This window comes from Monodon monoceros, unplaced genomic scaffold (genome assembly GCF_005190385.1).
Source record: "Monodon monoceros isolate NGI ecotype Baffin Bay Population unplaced genomic scaffold, NGI_Narwhal_1 Super_Scaffold_15, whole genome shotgun sequence".
Classification (NCBI taxonomy): domain Eukaryota; kingdom Metazoa; phylum Chordata; class Mammalia; order Artiodactyla; family Monodontidae; genus Monodon; species Monodon monoceros.
The window spans coordinates 57,005,210-57,030,456 of NW_021703771.1; the positions used below are offsets into that span (position 1 = coordinate 57,005,210).

At 38.7% G+C, this 25,247-nt stretch overlaps 1 protein-coding gene across 1 annotated transcript in view; it reads left to right on the forward strand.

Moving 5' to 3' along the window:
* Positions 1-24,346, forward strand: part of TMEM200A (transmembrane protein 200A) — a 70,932-nt gene extending 46,586 nt beyond the window's left edge. The window contains exon 2 of the mRNA XM_029224032.1: positions 21,401-24,346. Coding sequence (XP_029079865.1) covers positions 21,417-22,892 — 1,476 coding nt within the window. The 5' untranslated portion in view covers positions 21,401-21,416 and the 3' untranslated portion in view covers positions 22,893-24,346. The remainder of the gene's footprint in view (positions 1-21,400) is intronic.
* The last annotated feature ends 901 nt before the right edge of the window (positions 24,347-25,247 follow it).

The following is a 25,247-nucleotide window of genomic DNA, read 5'->3' on the forward strand; positions in this document are numbered from 1 at the left end:
AGGAATTTATGAACAAAAATGTTCTCTTAGAGCTCCTGGCCTGATGGAGTAGACGCATAATAAACAAGTCAGCCAGCAAATGCATACATGTGGCTGGAGGGGTATTTTTCCTTGTTCATACACACTGTTTTTCTGGAGCCAGGAATGTACTGAACTTCCAAACCAATCTTTGGATATTAAATACAAAGGAAGGGAAGAGTCAGAGACTCTTTTGGCATTATTAACTCATAGGAGGTAAATCATTTTACGGCATTATGAAAGATTTTATTGTATTGTAAAATATTTGGGGGCAGTATAAAAGGTTTTTTTTTTTTTATAGATAATCTATCCATGAGAGCTAAAAGCCCATCCCTACCGCCCCATTCAGAATAGAATTCAGTGGAATGTAAGGGCTTGCAAATTTAGCCTCTGAAGAAGTAGGAGCAAGGGGAAGAGAGTCAAGGAGTTAGAGACAGTGGGGGATGTAAAGAGCAGAGGTCTAGCCCAGACAGGGAGGGATTTTTTTCTCCTTCCAAGTGCATGATAAGGTGCCAAGTCAGGAGGATAAGCAGAAGAGAGTAATTCCCCCTGCACCCTGTAGAGACGACAAGATGAAATTGGAAGCTGAAGAGATGAACCATTAGTATGTGCTTCTCGATTCTGTGTGCTTGACTTACCAACAGCAGGCTTCATTATTAATGAATTGCATCATTACTTGGTGAAGAAGCTAGCTCTTTATAATTTAAAGAAAACTACATGTCAGTAGTTAGAAAAAAGAGAACCAAAATCTCCATAATGTCATAGACCCTTAACTTTTGAAAGGACACTGGGACTCGTTTGAACACCATTTTTATAGTTTACTAAATAATTACGATAAATGTGTCACCCCTTTCCTGCTCATGAGATCTATTTCTCTCTACTGAAGTGTCATTAGATGCCTCCTTTCCTGCTGCCCACAAGGCAATTTTTAGAGGGTGTCTGAGGTTGTGCCCTTATTTAAAAGAAAACTGCAATCTGATGTATAAATGAGTTACTGTGCTATATATGTGTAAGGAAGTATTATAGTATTTATAAGCATCATTAGTGAAAATTTATCTTTATTGAAACAAGTCATTTGAAAATTAAACTACAAATAATCTGGTAACAATAGTACATTGAACTCCCTTTTCTTCCAAGACTTCAAACTGTTTCATATACTGAATATTTTATAGACATTGCTACTTTTTTTCTTTTTAAATGTCATAATTACATTGACATAATTACATTTTTATTAAGACATGTATTTTGGAATCAGGCTTTTTTGCGTTGTTGTTTTCTTAGTAGTAAATTAAGTTTAACAATATTCCATACTAATTGCTACTGAGATTCTTTTTCAAGTTATAAAATAAATAATACTGTAAGAGAACGTAAATTAGTTCCAAAATCACATTCATCATGTAGTATTTGACTAGTGTAAAGATTCAAAGATTCTATGTCACTAAGAAAAACAGCATCATTATGATTCATAGTCATTAAGCCTCATGCTTGTTTTATCGATGGATTAAATTTTCAGCTTTTGATGAGCGTGTGTGTGTGTGTGTGTGTGTGTGTGTGTGTGTGTACATGTATCGTCAGTTAACAGTAAGTCTCTAGGAATGTAAGATCCAATACCATGTTCAAAGCTAAAATTTCCCCTCCAGCAGCTTCTTTCTATTTGTTCCTTATTTTTCTAAAAGGTGCCATTATCCACATCCAGTTGCTCAAGCCAGCAACTGGGCATCATCTCGACAAGTTTCTCTCCTTTATCTCCCACATCTACTCTAATGCCAGGATCTATTTATTCTGCCTTCTAAACTGCCTTCTCAGTTCTGTCCACTCATTGATCCCATAGCCGCCACCTTCATTCAAGTTACCACCATCTCTTACCTGGATTGCCACAGGGCTTCTTAACTAGTCTTCCTAGATCATTTGTACCTCCTTTCCATATGGCAACAAGAGTCTTATAATAATGCAGATCTGATCCTAGTCTCTCTCTGCATAAAGCCCATTCATCATGTCTCCTAAGATAAAGTTCAAAGCCCTTAATATGATCTATGAAACCTCATGTGATCTTGCCCTTACTATCTTTTCACTCACCTCCTTGCCTGAGCCACATTGTTTCTGTTCATTTCTTTGAGAACCTGCTACTCAACCATTTCAGAGTCCTGGAACGTGCTGTTCTTCCCTCCCTTCTCTACACTATCTCAGTGTAAAGTCACTTCCTCATACTTCTCGGACTGAGATAGGTCACCTTGATATTCACTTCCATGTCATCTTACACTTTCCCTTCTTAACACACGTAACTCAGAATTATTTATTCAAAGTCTGTCTTTCCCACTCAACAGGTAGATCCAAGGAGGTGAGGATCAAGTTTGAGTTGTTCATCATTTTATCCTTTTTGACATTATACTTACTTTTGACATAATGACAGAGTTGAAAAAACCCAAATAATTAAAATTTGAGCACAAGTGGGTAGTGCTTGTTAAAAATTTGTTTGAAAGTATCATCAACAGTCGCGTTTACTCAGGTTCAAATTGACTTGGCAGTGTATGGGTACATATGGAAAGAATCTTCCAGGTGAAGAAATTTCAATATATTGGTAAGCCCTGAACAAGTGGCCTCTTTATGAGAATGTATGTGGAATGTAAAATCTAGAAGAGATTTATTTTCTTGTAGTCATGCTGCATGTATCTAAACACATAAAAGAGGTTCCAGTATACTAACTTTACACTCACTGGAAATTTGCAGACAGATTAAGAGCAGCAAAACAGGAAGTAGACACACACCCCAAAAGTCAAAAAACAAGTCAAGTAGATGTCATAAAGCCCAAAGCGTATGTATCCTCAAAGCCTTCACTCCAACTTTGCTTGCTCTTAATTTGTAGATAGTATCAATAAATCTATTTGCTTGGCTTTCTCATTTCTAAGGCCAAAGCCCCAAACAAGAACTGGACAGGGAAAGACGGTTGCAGGAACCCACTGTTCCCAATGGCAGTGTCGGCTGACAGCAGGGTCATCTCGCCCTCCTCCAGACTTTGGTGGGACCTTACTTGTGTGACAGCACTAACCATATGCTTTCAAAAAGTGGCATGATTATGCTTTCAAAAAGTCATTTCCCATTCTTGATCATAAGCTCTTAAGGGGAAACCTTGACTTTTTACAAGACTTTCAGAGTATCACACAAAACCATGTCATAGTTGATACTCATAATTAAAATAAAGCAAAACAACTCTGAGTCATCAAGAGAAAACTGAATTATGTTTAATATTGTTTGAGGAACCTGGAATGAAATATTATATTTTAGAAATGTTTTCATACCTAATAATGGAAATGAAAAGCTTTTCTTCTAAAAGAACTGAATACAAAGTTATTACTTCCATTTTTTAGAGCCACTTATAAACCATGGAATGTCGCAGAGCTGAAGTTTTACTATTTACTACTCCTAATTCTATTGATGTATAGTTTGCAAACCCTTTAAACAACCTATCTGACAGCAACCTATGAAGAAAAGAGGGTAAGTGTCCTCACTTTACAAATAAAAACCCTGAAGCTATAACATAAATTATTACCTCAAGATTACAGCTATTAAGGGCCAGAACTTTTAGTCTTTCTGGATACATTTAGCCATAAAACCAATGTAGCGTTGTGGTAAAATCACAAGCTTTAGTGTCAGAAACATCTAGATTTGTCTTTCCTTTAGCCACATACGAACTGAGTCACAGTGGGTGATGTGCTTAATCTCTTTAGATGAGGGCAAACTGAGCAATTATTAGTCATGTGATATATCAGTTTGGCAAAGTATGAACTGGAGCCACAAGGGGGAATCTTTGAGGAATCAGCTAATGAATTCCTTTGGGTTTTGAAGCCAGAGGATCAGGTATTAAACAAAAAGACATTTCCTGGTGACACCAACCCTCTGTGTTTTAGTAAGGTATTTTTCAGTCCATCTGACCCTCAGCTTCTCTGGGTATAACACTGGAATAACAGTAGTACCTATCTGTATCAGTCAGAATAGGTTATGTGCAGTAACGAAGAGTCCCCAAATCTCAATGATTTAAAACAAGATGTATTTCTTACTCACTCATGTCCGTTGTGGGTTGCCCAGTAGCTCTTTCACATCACCCTTATATGAGAACCTGGGATGATTGTCTTTTTATTATCTGGAAGGTTGTCATTATGGCATTATGACCATTATGGCAAGGGGAAGGGATCACAGCAAATCACACACGGGCTCTTAAAGGTTTTTGCCAGGAAAGGACATACATCTCTTCACTCACATTTGACAGACCAAGGTAAGCCACCGCTCTTGCCTAACTTCATGGGGTTGGGAAAATGAAAACCAACAGTGGGCCTGTGAGCCTGGGAAGAGAGCTGAAATATTGATGAACAGCCCTAATGATCACCACCTGGCCCTAGTAGGATTGCCAGGAGGGTTAATTTAGTGAATGTAAAACACTAAGCTTAATGCCTGGTACCTTACAAGAACTAAGTAAATGTTAGGGATTGTTATGACTTACATTGGTTACAAACTTTATTCATAATGATGATTTGAACCTTATATCAGCTTGTTACACGTAGTGTGTCTTAGGAAAATAGAATTTTTGAAATAGAGCCTGTGTCTGGAAGAAAAATAGAGCTGCATGACTTCCTAACCTTGCATGAGGGAAACGCCTCAGTGTGCTACACAAACACAGCATCAGGACCCAGCTGACTTAGATGTAGCAGTAGTCAGTTATTCTTTTCTGTCCGGATGGGAAATTTGTTATTTATAAACTGCTAAATAACAAAGAGGATTGGAATTATACATTTCATGTTACAGAGCCAAGTTCATTATTTTTGAGTGTCCAACCCTGTTTCTGCACGTTCCTTTGCACTGTGTTCAGCTGCAAAGCCCTGCTTATGGTTCATAGATTCTTCCAGGTTGATGGTAAGCAAGTCATACTATAGTCAAAGCCATTTAGGCAAAAATAGGTCCTCTTGGTTTTTAGAGTCCTCTTTTGTCTTCCTTTTTCCTTGGGAGGAGACATTTCTCTTGCCTTATTTTTTCACTCTTTTCCGCTAAACAGGAAAGAATTGGTCATTGGGTCATTGTGGTGGATGGTTGATTGATTACATTTTACCACAAATGACTTCGTGTGTTAGTTGGCACTTTGATCTTAAATGTATTATTCTGGCCTGTGAGCTTCTCTACAGTGAAGACCCTGTCATCCTTTAGCCTTGGGTCCCCAATGCCCAGAAGCATCTGGAACTTAGTTGGTCTTCATTAACCATGAATGAAGGACAGAATGACAGTGCAACAAAGGTACAGTCCCCAATTAAAGGAATTTCAGGCATAAAGAGAGAACAAGGGGACATTTTCTCAGTGCAGGGACCCCTGCAATCCTATGCTAATTATCTTTTTCCTTTCTCCTCATTTCTTTCATCCTCATGGCTGGCAGTGACCACTGGGGAAGCAAGGAGGGGTCTCCCAGATCCTAAGCACTGCTGGACATTGTTGCCTCGAGCCATATTTCTCTAACAACAGCATTGCCTTCCCCACCTCCTTCCATCCCTGAAAAAGCGTCCTGTTTTAGAAGAATACAGTCAGCTGTCCCCTCCCCACTGTTGCATCGGAGTAAAGACTGGGTCTGTTAAGGAAATTCCTCCATCTCAGTGGCTCTCAAACTTCAGTAGCGTCAGCATCACCTAGAGGGCTTGTGAAAACAGATCACTGAGCCCATCCCCAGGGTTACTGATGCAGTAGGTGGCAGAGGGCCCATGAATCTGCATTTCTAACAAGCTCAGGGGTTATACCAATGCTGTGTTACTTTGAGCGGCACTACTCCATCTGAACTGTTCTGCTGCTCCTTCCAGAAGGAGCACCAATTTTCCAGTGCTAGTTTCTTTCTAGGTACTGGTTTTGCTTCGTTTTTCATGTTGCTTTTGAACTGGTGGAATGTTCCTAATTATTTATCTTTCTGATATCATAATACTTGTCTTCTCTTTTATGTGTCTACCCAAATGTTGTTTTGATTGTTACGGATTATGAATTCCTACGCACGGGAGCTGTCTCATCCCAGAAGACCTTGTAGAGAGAGAAAGCTGAGGGAGTTGCCTGCCCAGCACTTATGAAGGCTGTATTTGGTCAGTAAAGGGATGGTTTCCTTGTAGCAAACATTTGGAGCCTTTAACCAACTATTTAAGAAATTCATGAGGTTTTTTCTTTTTTTATTATACTCCTGGTATCTAGCTAGTTAGCTGGTCAGCCTTTTTGAAATCATTAAAAAGGAATTACTTCAGCTATATTGGTAGGAGATAAAATTAATGTGTCTGCAGTGTTGCACAAGGAGTTTTATCATTTAGTTGACTGCTTCAAGTTTTAATTTCATGGTATTAGCTCTTATGTTGATCTTGACGTAACAACAGAGTAATCTGACTTTTGAGAATAAAGACACACGTGAGCCTGAAGAAATGAAAGTCCAGATTTTAAGCGATTTTCTGTATGGGATGTTTATTAATAGATGAGCAAACTAGAAATTACATTAGTTAGACCATAAAATCAGCTCTTTTCCAAATGGCTTATCTGGGTATTTTCTTTATGTATATCTTTTCTCTATGTATATCTCTAGTTACAACAGGGGAATTTGTGTAGCTTAATCAGTACACTATAAACAGCTGTGTACATTTTGGTGTCTGTTCTCCAGCCATGTGTGTTTGGGTGTGTGTGTGTGTGTGTGTGTGTATGTAAAATATAAATTTTCGAGTAAATGAGATTGCTACCACACATTGTTCTTTTTATATTCAATTAGCATATTTATTGAACATTTCTTCCTGTCATTAAATGATTTTCTAGATTTGTAAAACTGACTACATGGTATTCCTTTATTTGAGTGTATCATAATTAGTTGATCAAATCATTGTGTTAATATAATTGAAAGGAAAAAAAAATCATGTTGTCAAATTACCCTCTGGAAAGAAAGAAAAAGCTTTTGTATAAACAGTGCTAACAAAAGCCTTTTGCTAACATTTCCTTAGTTTATACTTCTCATCTGATACTTTAGGTGAAAAGTGAAATCTTTAAGCTGATTGGGTTTTAAAATATTATCTATAAGTTTAGGGTAACAGGAGTCAGTTTTTCATATCCTTAGTTTTGGAGCGAGATGGTAAAATCTGTAGCAGTAAAAAGATAAAATACCAAAACTTATGCCTCAAAGTAATAAGATATATAAGAAGCTAAATAGATTGAGTGTTGCCATCCGTTACTTGCTTTTGGGGATATTTGATCTTTCTTTTATCTATGTATTGGGTGATGTGGTATTTGGGTATTTGTGGTATTTGGTTTTGTTTTGTTTTTTGAGGAACTTGATTACTTCCCACATACTATCTTGAAAATTTTTATGTAAGTGGTTCTTGTAAAGGTTAGAAGCTGAACTCATTTTGTCATCACCAACAATCGCAAGTTATTGAGGGCGTGGCACTATGCCATGCAATTCAGAGATGCATATGATTTCTTTCTTTAAATAATGTATTTTTTCTTTAGTGACACCTTTGTTTTCTATAAATAATGTATTTTTCCTCACTACATCCTAAATTCACGATGGTAAACTCTTCTTTCTCCCCCTCATGTCCTTGTTTACTCTCAACATTTCCAATTATGCCTCCTTCCCCTAATCCCATTTCTGTTAACAAGCAATACAATTGAAGGAGAAATCATGATTTTAAGCTAAACAGATCTGGGCTTGAAATCTTGCTCTTCTACTTCCTGGCTGTGTGATGTTGAGCAAATTACTTACCCTATCTGAGCCTCAGTGAAATGGTACAGCTTTTCCTCTCTTACAGACTTTTTCTGAAGATTAAATATGATAATATGTATTAAGTTCCTAAAAAAAAAAATCAGAGCTCAATAAACACTAGTACCTTTCTCATTTTTAACTTTTTATTCTTTTCTCAATTTACATCCTCTCCCCCAAAGTCTCCAGATAAATCATTTGAACTTCTTGGCAGTTCTCTTGGAAAAGATTCAGGATAAAACTTTTTCCCTTCTTTCTGGGATTCATTAGTATTAAAAAGTCACCATTTGGGCTTCCCTGGTGGTGCAGTGGTTGAGAGTCTGCCTGCCGATGCAGGGGACACGGGTTCGTGTCCTGGTCCGGGAAGATACCACATGCCGTGGAGCGGCTGGACCCATGAGCCACGGCCGCTGAGCCTGCGCATCCGGAGCCTGTGCTCTGCAATGGGAGAGGCCACAACAGTGAGAGGCCCGCGTACCGCAAAAACGAAAAAAAAAAAAACTCAGATTGAAGTCATGTGAATTTATAGGAAAGCTCACCCTTGGCATAAACTCATCTTAAATAAGCCCAGGGTTGTTAATGCCTTGAAAAAAAGTTCAATGTAAATATACCTTCTTTAGGTTCAGATTAAGCAGGGAAAAGGCACGTATGAGGTAATCCTTGAGTGCAAGGGTGGTCTCCTTCCTGCCCCTCCATCCAGCTCCTGCCATAAGGCGCTGCCCAGACAGACCCTCCCACTGGGATGACTCATGGGTCTCTGTAGACAACAAAGGATGAAACAGGGTAAATGGAGGGGACAGACAGAGATTTCACTGCAGAGCATGAAAATTAAATAAAATTCAGTCTTGCTCCGTCATCTGTACGAGGAGATAAATATAAATCAGGCTAAGTGGAAGACCCCTTTCCGGAGCCCCAGCCCAGTTTCCCCCTCATAATGAAGCTGAAGATCTCTGTCCAGACTTGGTGGCTGCATGCTTTATGAGAATAATAATTTTGAAGTTGCCAGATAATCTCCATAAGAAACCCATTTGCATAACTGAATCAAAGCTGGAAGGTGAGAGTAACCAAAGGCTCTCAGCAAGGACCGAACTCTGGGGAAAGAAATCAAGCCACACCCCCTCTGAAAGCCAGAAGGGAGTTGTGTGAATAGGTCAGGATGACCCAGGCACAGAGAAAGCTGATCAATCCTGATAAAAGATTTGCTTTACAATATACAGCATTATCCTTGAGCATGTTCTAGATTATAAATTGTTTAAAGGCAGATACCAATTCTTAATTCATGCTTTATGTTGCCTTGCACCCAGTAGATGCAAGCGTTGCCCGGGTAGGTAAGAATTGTTTCCTGTGCTTCAAGATTATGATGTACCATAAGTAAATATTTCATTCCTGAATTTCTGGTTTAGTCTGGTTAGTGATTTTCACCATTTCCTATTTTTTTCAAGTTCTGCATTTTTGCCTCAAAGGCTACATTACACCTGTTTTTAAATTAGCAAGTCCACCGAATTACCCAAATGTCTATTGGGCTGGTCTACTTTTTAATCTTATTTGACAAGTTACAGCATCCTTTTTTTTGCTCTGTATTTAATTAAGAGTCCCAAAATGGAAATGAAATAAAAGCAGTGCACGCTCCTTGCAAAAACGTGAATAATTTGGATATGTAGAAAGTGAGCGTTCTGTTAGGTAGCCCCCGCACTCCCACTCTTCAAACATAAGCACCGTTAACAGTGAGGTTGCCTCCTGCGTTACTTCAGTGCATATTCAAACACGTCTGTATGTTTGACATCAACAGGCCTGGACTCTTATTTCTGTTGTAAAATCTCAAAAATATGATGTGAACATTTTTCTTTATTGGTCTATATCAATCATTTTTGATATCTGCATAATATTCTGTTACACAGATGCAGCACAAGCTTCTGTTGATGAACCTTTAAGTTATTTCCAAGCTGTTGCCATTACTGGAGCACTGAATGCATGATTTGATGTGTACTTCTGCAAGTCCTTCTAAAGGATGTCTTCACAGAAGTGAAATGGGGGGGCGTGGCAAGGGGAATGGACAGTTAAACTTTGGAAAGTCATTCCCAAATTAACCTCAAAAAAGTACCAATTTGTCCTCTCATTGCCAGCTTATTAGAGTTTATTTTCATATACTTCACCAAAAGGCGCATAATCAATCCCTCTTTTTTCATTTGTGTCAATTAGTAAGTGAAGTTATAACTTTACTTTTGATATTGCTTTAGTTTGCATTTCTTTGCTTGCTACTGAGTTGCCCTTTTCATTTGTTAGCTGGACATTTGTATTTTTTTCTTCTGTGAATTGACCATTAATGTCTTTTGTCCATTTTTCTCTTGGATTGCTATCTCTCACAGGAAATTACCAATGAAGCAAACCATTCTAAAGTATAACTGATATTTGAAGCTAAAAATATCTCAGGCATGATCCCCAAATACCCTACCCTTGTAGAAAGTCATAATGTGCCTGTGTAATGTTTTTAGAAACAGTTTTATCCCCTGTTGATGTTAGGTTAGGTCTCTCTTGAATCATTTTTACTGCTAAGCATTCTTTCCAGTCTTTTTCATATTGCTGACATTTCATACAGTCTATCATTCTTCTCAGTTTTTCCCTTTTAGCTAATATATTTATTTAGAGTCAGGATTTGTAGAAGATTCAGTCATCCCAGCAACCCCAGGAGGACAATTCCTGTCCTTATATAAATGTTTCTTTAAAAGAAGAGATGGAAAGAAGTAAGGACCTTTAGGGAAATACACAGGAGTTGTTCATGCTTTCAGATAGTTAATGTTTGCACTAATAATCCACAATTTTCTCCCCCAATACGTTTCTCCATCTTGTCCTCCACTTTTCCCACCTTTCCCTCTTCCTTCTTTTCTGCCCTTTGCCCATTTTCTCTGTCTTCCTCTCCCTCAGCAGCTCTGAATCAGTTAATTTTGTCTCCTGGAATTCTAGGTAAAAAGTCTCAGTTAAAACAGGCATTGATTGGTACTTTTTCAGGGGTGAAACAGTAGGCATTCCCATTCAATAGGAGCGAGGCAAGGATGTCCTTCCTGTTGTGTACTTGTTTACCCTTGCTCTCTGGGTAGTGGGGGATAGTTAGATAATAAATTGTAGGTTTAAAATTGGGAAAGGGGAGGCAAAAATATATCTGGATGACATAATTATATTTCTAGAACTAAGAGAATGAATTGAAAAGTTTTTTTATTTAAGTGAGCGAGTTCAGTAAAGTAGCTTAGCACTAAATTAATGTACAAAAATCAGTAGCCTTCCTACATCCAAACAACAATCACTTGAAGATAGAAATGATACTGACAGAAAACACATCAATGTGCAATAGAAACCCAGTGACAAAATACCCAAGAAATAAAAAGTAACAAAAATTAAGAAAGATCTATGTTTTAAAAAACTATAACATAAAATAAAACCTTTTAGATAAAATGCTGTTGTGGTACAACAACGCCAAGTTTCCCTATAGTTATGTAGAAATTTAGCATGATCCCAATAAAAATACTAACCGGATTTTTAAAAATCAAATTCTGAAGTTCGTAGGCAACATAAAATGTGTAACAATAGACAAGAAACTTTTGGCAAAGGAGAATGAGAATGGGCTAATCTTATCAGATATTCAAATATGTATTTTAATACAAATGGTAATTAAATGAGTTTGGTTCTGGCAAACTAATAGACTGATTAATGGAACAGAATGGTAAGTCTTTTTTTTTAATTTAATTTTATTTATTTTTTTATACAGCAGGTTCTTATTATTTATCCATTTTATACATGTTAGTGTATATATGTCAGTCCCTTAATATTGATCCATATGAACATGAGATTTGGTATATAGTACTGCTATATGAAAGTAATACGTAATGGAAGTAGCATTTCAAACCGAGAAAGGAGTGACTGACTACCTGTGAACAAAGTAGATCCCTATCTCAGTTCTTACACAAAAAGGAATTCCAGATACATCAGAAAATTAAAATGGAAGATAATTGGCATATAAAATTATTAGAAGAAAACATGGGAAAATTTTTAATATAATCTAACATTGAAGAAGGTCTTTCTAATGATTATATGAGGCCATCAATCAACATACTGATAAGGTTAACCACATACAATTGGAATCTTCTGTTTGGCTAAAGATACAATGAAAAAAAGTAAAAATATAAATTGAATATGTTTGCCAGGCATATCACTACCAGAGAGCTGATTTCTTCAGTATATAAACAACTTGTATAAATCAATTGTGAAAAACCAAATGAGAAAATATTCTCCCCCCTCTCTGGAAATAGCTAGGAGAAATCCAACACTCTGCTTACCTCTGGGAAAGGGAACTAGAGAAAACAGGGGTGGGAGAGACTTCTTCACTTTGTACTGTTGGGTTTTTACCCTGAGCACAAGTAATTCCCAAATAGAGAAGATAAGAAAAACACAGACTGGCCAACAAATACGTTTTTTAAACTGGAAGCCTAAAAATATGTTTTCCTCAATTCCCCTTGCTGCCACTAACCTGTACAAATAGGAGAAGAGAGGGAAGAAAATGAAAATAAAAATAGTTACATGCATCCCCACTGCCGCCTGTATTTTATTTTCAATACGTTTACCAATAGTAGAGTTTCTCTAAAGGACCTGTGGCATATGTCCCCTAAATGCTAAGGGACTTCTGTATTTCCAAGCTTAATAGATTCTTTTTTAGTGTGAGCTGTGGAGTCTGGTCTTGCCATCCCTCACAAGGCCTCTCTTCATACCACTTTCTATTTTGCCTGAAAGGCAGTCCTGCTCAGATTTTGATTATGGGGAAAAAAGTAAATTCTCTAGATGGACTTTGAACTATTTCCTAATGTTTTTCTAGGGTTTTAAAAATGCTATGTAGCTTAGAGCTACTAAGCTACAGTTGGAAAACTTTATAAGAAATTTGATGTACTACCGTACTGTTCCTGTGGATTAAAAGATGACATGGCTCACTGCTAATTCAGATGGTGTTTTTGCTCTGGTGAGAGGTGGTTCCTTCTTTACAGTAGAGAAGAAGGTAAGACTTTTTGCATCCTTAACGGTATTGGCACAGCTGTGTTCCATGCAAAACTGACAGATATATACAAGATATTGGCTAGAAAGTGGAGCAACTGGGATTGAAACTTCCTACTGCCCTCCAGCTTTTTCCCTTGTCCTATAGGAATGTCAGCATGTGTTTGGATTTTCCAGACATTTAAAATCACTGGAAAGGACATTACTACTTTTTAGAGTCTCACTTTCCAATATCGTCTTCAAAAACATGGTCACCCTACCTGTAAGTGAAGTTACGAAATATGTTCTCCTGCAGAGCAGGGATCTATATAAAAAGTCCAATTTGTGATTTTAAATACTTCAGCTCTTTATGCAGAAATATCTCAGCTAATTTCCTGCATCTTAGTAAATTTGTGACTTCTTTAGTGATAGCTTCTTTACACCAATTTCAAGTCGACTTCCTGTCAGGAAACAAAGTGAACAGGGAGTGTGACAATCCTTCTAAGGACTTGTCCAGATTTGAAGAATTGGGATCCAGGGCGGGGAGTATATTTCTACTTTGGGGAAAGAGGTTCTGATTTCTTCTGTTCCTGTGGAAAATGTCTCCCACTGGCTCTCAGCAGAGTTTTTTCTAACAGCTCATTATGGATCTGTTATTTGGCCTTCTGAAGATTTTTGTGTTCCATGGGCTTCCTGGCTTTTAGCCCTTGGAAAGAAATTGTTCCACGTCATTGTTACACAGCTCATAATTGGTTTAGGCCCATATTTTATAGTTTGTCAGGCTGGCAGATTATGAAAGCATCAGTAACAAAAAACATATATAGATTTCCAAGTGCATTTTCCATTCCTAGCATTTCTGCATGTTTAGGAGGTACTTGACCATAAAATGATATTTTATCTTTAATGACTGGGTATCATGCTGCTAATTATTAAAAAATTCTGTATTTCCCTTTAGTTCTAGCATTCACGTGGAAGTAGAGCTATACTAAGTATTAAGAAACCGTTCTCTCCATGGTAGGCCAGCAAAGGTCTTCAGAATGTACATAAAATCATAGCTTAAACTTCTTGTCACAAAATTCACATATTGTAAATTTTCACTTTATGTCACCCTTTCAGCGTCTTCTCTAGTTCTCATATCCCCAACCCATATTCTTCATTTTCAGTCTGTTTTATGTCCAGGTGTCCCAATGGAAACAGAATGGTGCTTGCAGAATTCATCAGATTACTCAGGCATATGATTTAATTGCATCACTAAGTAAAAACAGCAGATGAACTGGTTTGGGTTTTTCTACCTTGTTTTTATTACTGCTATTATTTTTTGACAGAGACAAGTCTCCAAATCTCAACAAACAGAATGCATTGAAAAGAAAATCATGCTTTATTCTTTCTGTAACATATTTCCCACCTGTCTCTCTCTTACATACACTCAACTCTTCTTTGCAACCGCCAAATTATTAATGCTTCTGCCACTAAAATACACAGACGCCACTCAGATAGTTTTTGACTCTAAATCCCAGGACAAACTTGCACTCATAATTTCCTTCCCATGTACAGTGACCCATCATTAATTATTTAACTCAATATATTAAAATATATTTTTAGTTTGCCTACCTGAGCAATGAAAGGGTTAATAATAACAACCAATGAAGAGTTAATAGCTATTGTTTATTGAGAAATTACTGTAAAGTGTAATAGTGAACACTTTATATGCTTCATTTTATCCTCAAGAAGACCTTAAAATCAGACACAGCTGACATCACTGATGTAGACCTTAGTTCCCAGACACTGAGCTGTGCTTTGCATTTATCATTTCCTTTGCTTTACAACAACCTTATTGGTACTATCCTCGTTTTACAGATGAGGAAACTGAGGCTCCAAAGGTTGAGCCAGTTTTTCAAGGATGGCTATTAAGTGGTGTGTAAGGATTCAAGTCCCCCCAGGTCTTCTGCCCCCAGTGTACTGTATCCTCTGTATTAAAGACGGGTTTTGCCATTTTATACATGAAGGAACTGAGAGGAGAAAAGTTTAAAACAACACGCCCAAGGTTGCATGGCTATCAAGTGATGGAGCAAGGGTGTGAACCCGTCTTTCTGATTTCAAGGCCCATGGGCAAAACCATTATGCTACACATTAAAAAATGATTTCTATTCTATTCTTATTTTTTAAACTTTAATATGATTGAGCTATCTGTCACCCATAGGCATTTTCTCTTTCAGCTCTGGTAAAGATATAGATTAGAAATCCTCCTCTAAAAGTTTAAAATGTCTCTACAGGGAAGGAAGTCCTAAAACTGTTCTAGCTTGAACAGAAAATATTTCCATCTGTCACATCTGTGGATACCACATGGGGTTTTAATACAGTGCTTTTGTTTGGTCTTGAAGTCATAGATTAATTTTCACTTCCTGTTGGCAGATAGCCTCACTGTCTGTCAACTTTTTAAACCTCGAGATTAGAATAAAAATTCAAAGTATACGTAAGACAATATCCAATATATTTAAAATAATAGACACACTTCAGCTGAGAAGATGCAGAAAAACTGTAGGGCGAGGACTCTTGTGAAACAGTGAGGAACGAGAATGCCTAGGAATCTGCATGGCAAACTCCTACTGATGCACCAGGTCTCCATGACCTGCTGCTGTTTCTTGGAAGCTTCCCTTGACTCCTCCAGATAGTGTGGAAGAGCATTCTCTAGTATAGCTCCATCAGAGCAATTCATTCATTCTACTTTAAACGTGTACTTTGCTTTCCCACTGGACCCCATACTCCTTGAAATCAAGGATCGGGTGTTATTATCTTTGTGTCCCTAGTTACTAGCATATTTCAGTCATAGTCAAGCCTTCATCAAGGCAGTTTACAGTCAACAAATAAACTTGCTAAGCACTTAACTACATTCCAGGCACTGAGCGAGGCATTAGAAGATAGCATGAAAAATAATACAAAGAGGAATATCTAACCAAGAATGAACATTGGCCTGGGAGTCTGAAAACTTAAATTCCAATCCTATTCTTTCTGCTAATTCATTGTTAGATCTTAGACAACATTCCTGTTTTTAGCTGGCTAAAAGGAATGTCTGGATTCAAAGTCTTCTAAAGCTTTCAACTCTGCAAGTCTATTTACTTACCATTACCTTAGATATGAGCATGTGAATGCATTTAGAATCACATCTGGTGTATAACAGGCTCACGTGTGGTCAGAATAGTAGGTCAGTGTGGTCAGAAGAAGACTTAAGTGTACAGGAATAAACTTCCATGGGGCTGTGAATATTCAAAACTTGTATGGATTAGGGCTGTGAAAAGCGAATTCCAGAATGTGCTTAAACTTGTAAAAAGGGTAAAGGACAACAACAATAAGACTTTTAGAAGTATAATCAGAGCAAGAATAGGAGAGGATAAACCTGACAGTTAGATGCGATGGTGTAGTGTTGATACGTGATACACAGGCAGAAATCCTCCTTGTCAAGGAGAAAGAGCTTTCAGCTGAAAGGTGTACAATAAACATGGTCCAGAGGAGAGATGAGCCCAAGGTAGACGAGTAGATGTTAAGTGTGCTTGAAAGAATGCAAGAGTCTGCGTCTGTAGTGAGAAAGGTAGCAAATGAAATTGAATTCCTACTGATGATTTCTGAGCTCTACGATGAGTGGGTACGATGGCAAAGGCCTGGAGATAGCCCAACAGGATCCTGGTTTGCACAGTGAAGAAGCGGGTGTGTTGTGTGAAATTTTAGCTGCTGATCTTTATAGCTGTTGCTAGAAAGATTGTAGCTGATTTATGAACACTGAGAATGAAAAAATAGGACGATTGGTATGTAGCTAAAAGTTAACCCGAACTAATTTTTTTTGTTTTGTATTGTTAACAGAAGTATATCTGTCTTTTAGCTTGGCGTTTGACAGAATCATGATATCTCTTTGGAGACTATGGAAACACTGAGTGTAGCTGACCCTCTCGTTAGGCTAGTTGAATGACCCCCTCAAAATAATAGCTGCTAATCATTATATTCTTTAGGCCAGGACACATATTTTGAGCCCTATATCTACTACAGCACCAGATATCAGTTTTTACTGATTACGTGAATGAATATTTACATAAATTAACAATGTCCACCTAGGAGGAGGTCTCTAGGGGAATACCAGAGGGCTTTCTTCAAGTTTCAGAAGTTTGGGTGAAGCCTTGGATCCAGAGAGACTGATAAACAAAAACTCTGTGCCCAAGTTAACAAAATGAAATTCAGTGTAGAAAAATTCTTCACTTGGATTTTTGAGGAAATAAGCCCCAGCCCTACCCTATCCGGGATGGTAGAGTAAGGAGGGGAGTCGGGGTGGAGAGTGGTCTGTTCTGAGTCTGCACCTTCATATGCTGAAGGTGATCTAGACAGATGTGAGAGGGCAGTGCTCACCCAAGGACGGGTCTTCACCCTCACCTACTCCCCATGAAATGGAAATGGAAGTCAGTTGGTTCATAGTCACAGTTTTAAAGGCACAAAGCATTCTTTAGGGTCTGGCGTTCTGGCAGAAACAGGAATCAAAAAAAGAAAACGGACAGGGAAAGAAGACCTCAAGCAAAAGCAAATTCAGAGCAAATTTAGAGGCCCATCCCCTTCTCAAATTCTGTAAGAGCATACGCTCTGGAGCCACCTCTGAGCTGTGTGACCTTAGGCAAGTCACCTAAACTCTCTGAGCCTCAGTTTTCTCATCTGCAAAATAGAGATCATAATGATCATAATGATTGTGTCCACCTCCAGAATTGCTATGAGAATAAATATGTTCTTATACCTAAAACACTTCGAGTGGTGCCTATGAGCACTGTGTGTTAGCTATTATTACAATTATTGTTATTGTTATTATTAAAACTTAGAAGGATGCTATGATTTGTTACAATAAGAAAACTGTAGTTAACAGGGCCCCTATACTCCAATCCCTTCACCACCAGCAAAAAAAGAAAAGTCGTAAAAGTGTAGGATGGAAGAGATGTGGCTTTGCAGCATAAGTAAAGAAGTAGACTTAAGCTGTTTTTGCATGTACTGAACACACTGGACCAAGCTGACATTGCAGTTTGAAGATGCTGAGGCCTGTGCATTCACTGCCTCTAGGCTTTATAGTTTCACTAAGTTTCTTATTGCAAAGCTGCCTTTAGCATCCTCATGCTATTTCCCAATATCAGTCCCTCATTACGGCTTTCATCTACAAGTTGAGATTCATTTTCCTAAGATGACAACAACTGTGTTTTGCATCTTCCTCCAACTCCACTGAGTGTGAGTGTAGCATTCAAGCATTCGGGAATGACTCTTACTCCCTCCCAAGACCTGGCCCTCCCCTTCCTCTCTAGCCTTGCCTGGTTCCCTCCCTCAGTGCCGCGCTGGGTGCCAAAGGCTGGGCAGAGCTCTCTTCCCCAGCCTTTCTTTTTCTTGACCTTACCCGAAGTGCCATTCACTTGATTTTTTTACCGTGATAAATGTTAGAATGCTCTCGCCTGCATGAAGCCTGCTGTCAAGGTCCTCCCTGATTGAAACTTTTATTCTAGGGGTTACCACATTATGTTTTATGTAGGTGTATGAGCCCCTTCATTAGCTTGCAAGCTCTTTGAAGCAGGGACTGAGTTTGCGCACTTTTGCTTTGCCAACTCAGGGTCAGCTTGGGGTCCTGAATCCCAAGAGAGGCTCACATAGTGTTGAATTGCCTTGATTGGAATTGAGGGAGGACAGACACCCACCCTGAGCTTGCCGATCCTTGGGCGTGTTGGTGCCCCTGTCCGGCTGGCCAGGGCGGACTGGCTGAAGAAGCTGTGTGAGCCTCTGTCTCCCCCTCATTCTCATCTCGATTCATAAACTCCTCCAGGAATCTTCCCTCCCTTCGTTCACATTCTTAAACGGCCCTTGCTTTTTCTTCCTGTCTCTTCTGACTGGCTGTGCTTGCTCACAAAAGAGCCCAGTCACTCACTGCACTTTTCCACCTTCTCTCCTCATCTGTATTTCTCAAACTATTTTTTTTCTCTTCCAGCCCCTTTTCCTCTATCAGCTTCAGGAATAGAAAATGGCATCACTAGCAGAAAATGTTTTCCCAAGTTGGGGAGGACTGGGAATGTGTATGGAATGGGAATTCACCGAGGCTGCTTTTAAACCAGATGCGAGTCTTTTGCCCTTGTTTTCATTCTATTCAGAAAGAGTTTAGACAAAATTCTTATCCTGCCATTATGGAAATAATTGAGTTAGATGGCTCCTATGTAATCTAAGCATTTTTTCAAGAGCTCGAAGCTGTTTTTCGTTCAAGAAAACGTAGGTTGACGCTAAGCTTTGTTTTAGCCAAGGTTTGGCAAAGGTTCTAAGCTATGGTATGTATACTTTGATAAATTTCACAGACTAGAGCTATGGGTTATAATATGGTTCGTTCTTCCAATATTCAGCTAACTTTAATCTAACTTACAATTCCAACGAAGCCTGGATTTACTCACCAGCCAGTTCAGCTAGCTAAAACTACAGATACCATCCACGACCCTGTTATTTAAGGACAATTCAAAAATCATAAATAGAAATTCAAAAGGAGAGCTTGATTTTGCAAGACAGAATTCGATGCCATGAAGCAACCCTCTCAGAAATTTGCCAGAGACCTTGTGGGTCTTAAAATATTCTCTGTTTTCTACCAGCCAGATTTGGCAGCTTGAGAGCTATTCATCACAAATAATGACAAATATTTTACCAAGTCACAAAATGTTGCTGTTTATTTTGGCATTAAATTTGTTCAAATTTTTAACTGGGAAAGTTAGTATAGTAATATTATGATTATGTAGCAAATCTCAGGAAAAGTATTACTCCCTTACTGAGCATTTTAGCAAATATCTCTTGACACTAGCTATGTGTAAGGTATTATATTAAATCTTTCTGATAATAAAAATGTGGATTGAACTTGATGTTTGACCACAAGAAGTGGAAGAACTAAGACATTATAATATGGTGAGTGCCGTAGAACACTTGCTAAAATGCTCTGAGGAATGAACTCGTGTAGGGGTTTGCTTAGTGAGTCAGAGAAGGCTTTATAAAGGAAGTGGAATATCAGCTTCAGTGATTAGCCAGAGGATAATATGTGAAATATGTGAAAAGGGGGATCTAGACAGATGAAACATTATTAACGGAGTCTCAGAAATGGTATAGTATGGAGTACAGGCAATATGGTTGCGTTTTAGTTTTTGTAAATGAAAGAGAGCAGCTGGAGATGAAGCTAAATGCAGTAGTTGAATTCATGGGTTTGAAATCCCAGATTAAAACTTTGGTAGGTAGTGGGGAATATTTTATCCATTCTTCCACTCTTTAAACAACTTCGGAACTGTATTTTAGGATAATTAATCTGCCCTCAGCGTGTGAGCTTGATTGTGGAGGAAGAGAAATGGAGTTTGGAAGACCAGTTGGGAAGTTATTATAATGGTCTAGTAAGAGTTCATAAGACCTGCACTAGGCTGGGAAGAGCAGGATTGGAATGAAGGGGTAGAATTGAGAGACATTCTATAGTGAAAATTTCTAGGAGTTAGAACCTGATTGGAAGATGAGAGGAAGAAGGAAGGGAGGAGTTAAAGGTAACTATGGAGAGTCAAGCCTGAGAACTGAGAGCATTGAAAAAGTCAGACAAGTCAAGTAGTATGGGTGGAAGGTGAGTCCAGCTCTGTGTGCTGTGGGATGGAAGGTGAGTTCAGCTTTGCTAGAGGAACATGAATGTACATATATATGTCCCCCAGTGGAGAGCTGGAAATGTGAAATTGAAACTCAGGCTACAGTTTGAAATACAGACTTGGGACTCATTAGCTTAAAGGAAATGGTGGAAAGCGTGGGAGGGAAAATGAATACCAAAGGAGAGCATAAAGAGAAGATGGCCAAGGACAGGACACTGGAGGGAAGGTGGTCTACTTGTAGGTGAGAGAAGATGAGCCAGAATCGAAATAGTCAGTGAGGTCAGGGAAGAGGCAGAAGACTTAGTATCATAAAAAGCTGGACAAGAGAGAGTTTCAAGAAAGGAAGGGTCAGGTAATATCCATGGAAAGAGAGAAGTGAGGAAGATGAGAATTGAGCAGGAGAAATTAAACGTGGTAGCTAAGAGTTCATTGGTGACCTTCACAAGAATGGTCTTAGAACTGTGAGTTGCTGGAATGTATTCTATTTGTAAATCTAGAGTTTGTTTGGGGCCTATTAAGTGTTCTGGATTTTTCTGTTTCTTTAAAATAACAGATAATGAAGGACGATGTGTGTGTGAGAGAGAGAGAGACAGAGACAGAGAGAGAGAGAGAGAGACAGAGATAGAGAATATGTGTATCTTGTGACCAAGGAACTGTTTTATATAATAAGTGATAAAATTATTTAAGTAAAATATACCTTGAGCTCACATTTCATTAATAATAGAAACACTAATTCAGCCAAAAAAGGGAATCTCCAGAATTTTACATTAGTCAATAAACAAAACTTCTACCCAAATTAAAGCCTTATTCCTCGGCCCCACTGCATTACACGAAGCAATAACAACAATATACACCGTCGGCCAAAACGTTCGCTCGGGTTTTTCCATAACGTCTTATATAAACAAGTGCTGAACTGCTCTGCATACCTCAGAACATACTTAAGATTGTCGTCTTTTTCTATTCTTTTCAGCATAAAAGACTGAACTATGATAGCAACTGGTGGAGTGATAACTGGCCTGGCCGCCTTGAAGAGGCAAGACTCTGCCAGATCGCAGCATCATGTCAACCTCAGCCCGTCGCCTGCTGCCCAGGAGAAGAAACCGGTCAGGCGTCGACCTCGGGCCGATGTCGTGGTTGTTCGCGGCAAAATCCGGCTTTACTCCCCATCTGGTTTCTTCCTCATTTTAGGAGTCCTTATCTCCATTGTAGGAATCGCAATGGCAGTCCTTGGATACTGGCCTCAAAAAGAACGTTTTATCGATGCTGAGACGACATTGTCAACAAACGAAACTCAGGTCATCCGGAGCCAAGGTGGTGTGGTGGTTCGCTTCTTTGAGCAGCATTTGCATTCTGATAACATGAAAATGCTTGGCCCTTTCACAATGGGGATTGGCATTTTCATTTTCATTTGTGCTAACGCCATTCTTCACGAGAACCGTGACAAAGAAACAAAAGTCATACATATGAGGGATATCTATTCCACAGTCATCGACATCCACACGCTAAGAATCAAGGAGCAAAAGCATATGAATGGCATCTACCCTGGTCTAATGGGGGAAACGGAGGTAAAACAGAATGGGAACTCCTGTGCCTCGAGACTGGCAGCAAATACCATTGCTTCTTTTTCAGGTTTTAGGAGCAGTTTTCGCATGGACGGCTCTGTTGAGGAGGATGAGCTGGTGAGAAATGAAAGTAAGAGTTTTGGACATCTTATGCCACCTTTGCTCTCTGACAGCGCTAACTCTGTTTGTGGCCTCTATCCACCTCCTTCCCAGACAACTGATGGTAAGACCAGTGGCCCTAAGAAATGTGAAACCAAGTCAATTGTGTCATCGTCCATCAGTACTTTTACATTGCCCGTGATCAAACTTAATAATTGCGTTATTGATGAGCCCAGTATAGATAACATCACTGAGGATGCTGACAACCTCAAAAGTAGGTCGAGGAATTTGTCAATGGACTCCCTTATGGTCCCTTTGCCCAATACCAGTCAGTCCTTCCAGCCAGTCAGTATGATGCTCCCAAGGAATAATTCTGTTGGGGAGTCACTGTCAAGTCAGTACAAGTCCTCTGTGGCCCTTGGACCTGGGGCTGGACAGCTCTTGTCTCCTGGGGATGCTAGAAGACAGTTTGGGTCCAACACATCCTTGCATTTGCTCTCGTCACACTCGAAATCCTTAGACTTAGACCGGGGTCACTCCACCTTAACCGTTCAGGCAGAACAACGGAAACATCCAAGTTGGCCTCGGTTGGATCGAAGCAACAGCAAAGGATACATGAAACTAGAGAACAAAGAGGACCCGATGGAGAGGCTGCTTGTACCCCAAGCTGCAATCAAGAAGGACTTTACCAATAAGGAGAAGCTTCTTATGATTTCAAGATCTCACAATAATTTGAGTTTTGAACATGATGAGTTTTTGAGTAACAACTTGAAGCGGGGAACTTCTGAAACAAGGTTTTAATGTTGAAAAAATATCTTATTTTACAAGGCTATATATTCTAAACCTATTTTCACCAGTGTTCCCTTGTTAAAGCCTTGGTTATAAGCCTTTTGAATCAAATGGTTTGTAGTGTATTAGACCTGGCTGCTTAATTCTGTAATGGAGATGGTTATATGTTTGGATTACGGATTGCAGTACTCTATATTACTACATATGAATTTATTTTTTTCCGTCCCCTTGAAAGCATGGGTTCTTTCATTAATATGAATACAAAATACTTCCATCCAAATTAAAGTTCCTATTCTTTACTTTAAAGTTCTTTCACTGATGGTCATATTCATAGAGCAAAGTGTCCAGTTTAGAAGAGGCAGGGTATCAAAGTGTAGACTAGAAGTGCCAAATTCAATGCAAATCTTAGGTGTCATTTTCTGAAAAACTGCTTTTATATAGGATCGGTTAAATTATTTAAAAGGAAAAAGATCTAGCTTCTGTGCAAGCTAAATAGTGTGAATTGGGTAAATTGGCTTAGTTCTGAGTAGCTAATTGACAAGAATTGGTTGAGTTTGGTTGTGACTAGTACCCTGAGCTCTAGGTAGGTAGTATTTTTTTCAACATCAGTTCTGTTTTAGTGATATTTTATTAAGAAACCATGTATTCAAGAGCCATGGCTGAGAACGCCAGATATTCCTAGGGGTAAATATCAAAATGCTCAACTATAACTTTAGATATTCAGAATCAAAATTTCTTTGCAACTGACTTGAAAAATGAATGAACCAATTTAGTGTTTAGAAGTGCTATCTTGAAATAATTATATATATGAAGAAAAGATTGACTAATGAATAAAAATACATGCTAGTTAATGCTAACTAGTCTCAGTACCTTTTCCTAGCCGTCTCTCTTATCATCTAATATCCACTCACTCCCACATCCTTGTTTTCCCCCAATATCTTTTAGATCCTGTTATTTGGAAGACAATCAGCTAACCTTGACATTTCTTTTATCTTTGCATATCACTAAGTTGGTGGTTGAAGAAAATTTAGTCCTTGATACATTGCCTTGAAATCTACCTTATGCTAGAAAGCCTTATGATAACTCCGAAGACTTTCTTATGGTGTAATAGATATTTTGGATTGTGGTTCTCAGTTATTGAAGACAATAAATATTAAAATGGATTTTCCATCAGAAAATTTTCATGTTTTCCATTAAGGTAACCTAATTTTAAAAAATTGTTTGACGGAATACTCAGGAAATTTTACAAGTTTTTCCCAATGCATACACATTTCTGAACATCAGTATTGCAGTTGTTGTGGAAGAGGAGAAGGAAGATAGCTTTGTATTTGTAGCTCCCCACAATTCCACCTTGTATTAGCATCACGAGCTTCCTTGGACTGAGGCACGGTGTTACTTGTTAGAACATCAAGCCTGTGTATTGTAATGGAGTGGGCTTAATACTTTACGATAAAGCATTTAATAAACCTCCAGTCTTAATACTAGTGTGTGTTCTTCATACATTTCTATTATTTTTTGAATAAAGTACATTTCTGTTCAAAGTACCATTTTTCAAACTTTCAGATACATTCTACTGAAGGTGCTTGATACCCTAGCATCTGCATTGGGTGCTCTGGCTTTTTTCTTTTGCTTCTATTAGGTTAAAGAGCTAGGTCCATCCACCTGTTGTATTAAGTTATTTTCATATTTTGTTATTTGGATGTGATGGTTAATTTTATGTGTCAAGTTGACTGGGCTAAGGGATGTCCAGATTTCTAGGTGTGTCTGTTAGGGTGTCTTCTGAAGAGACTAGCATTTCAGTTGGTAGACTGAGTAAAGATAATTGCCCTCGCTGATGCAGGTGGATCTAATCCAATCCACCGAAAGCCTGAACAGGACAAAAAGGCAGAGGAAGGATGAATTCCCTCCCTCTACTTGAGCTGGGGCATCCACTTTCTCCTGCCCTAGGACATCAGTGCTCCTGGTCCTCAGGCCTTTGGACTCAGACTGGGACTTACGCCATTGGCTCCCTTGGTTTCTTAGTCTTTGAGTTTGGGCTAGAATTACCACTTGCTTTCCTGAGCCTCTCTAGCTTGCAGCCAGATGGCAGAGAGTAGGATTTCTTGGCTCCAGAGCCAATCCTTCAAAATAAATATGTGTGTGTGTGTGTGTGTGTGTGTGTGTGTGTGTGTGTGTGTATAAATGTCTATCTATCTATCTGTCTATCTATCTGATCTTCTATTGGTTTAGTTTCTCTGGAGAACCCTGACCAATACACTTAGGATGATTTTCACTTAAAATTTCATTGACTTTCAGGAAAATAACCAGATACATAGCATCTAGCAAATGTCACTGATACTCCCAGATCTGAAAACAATGGCTCACGAC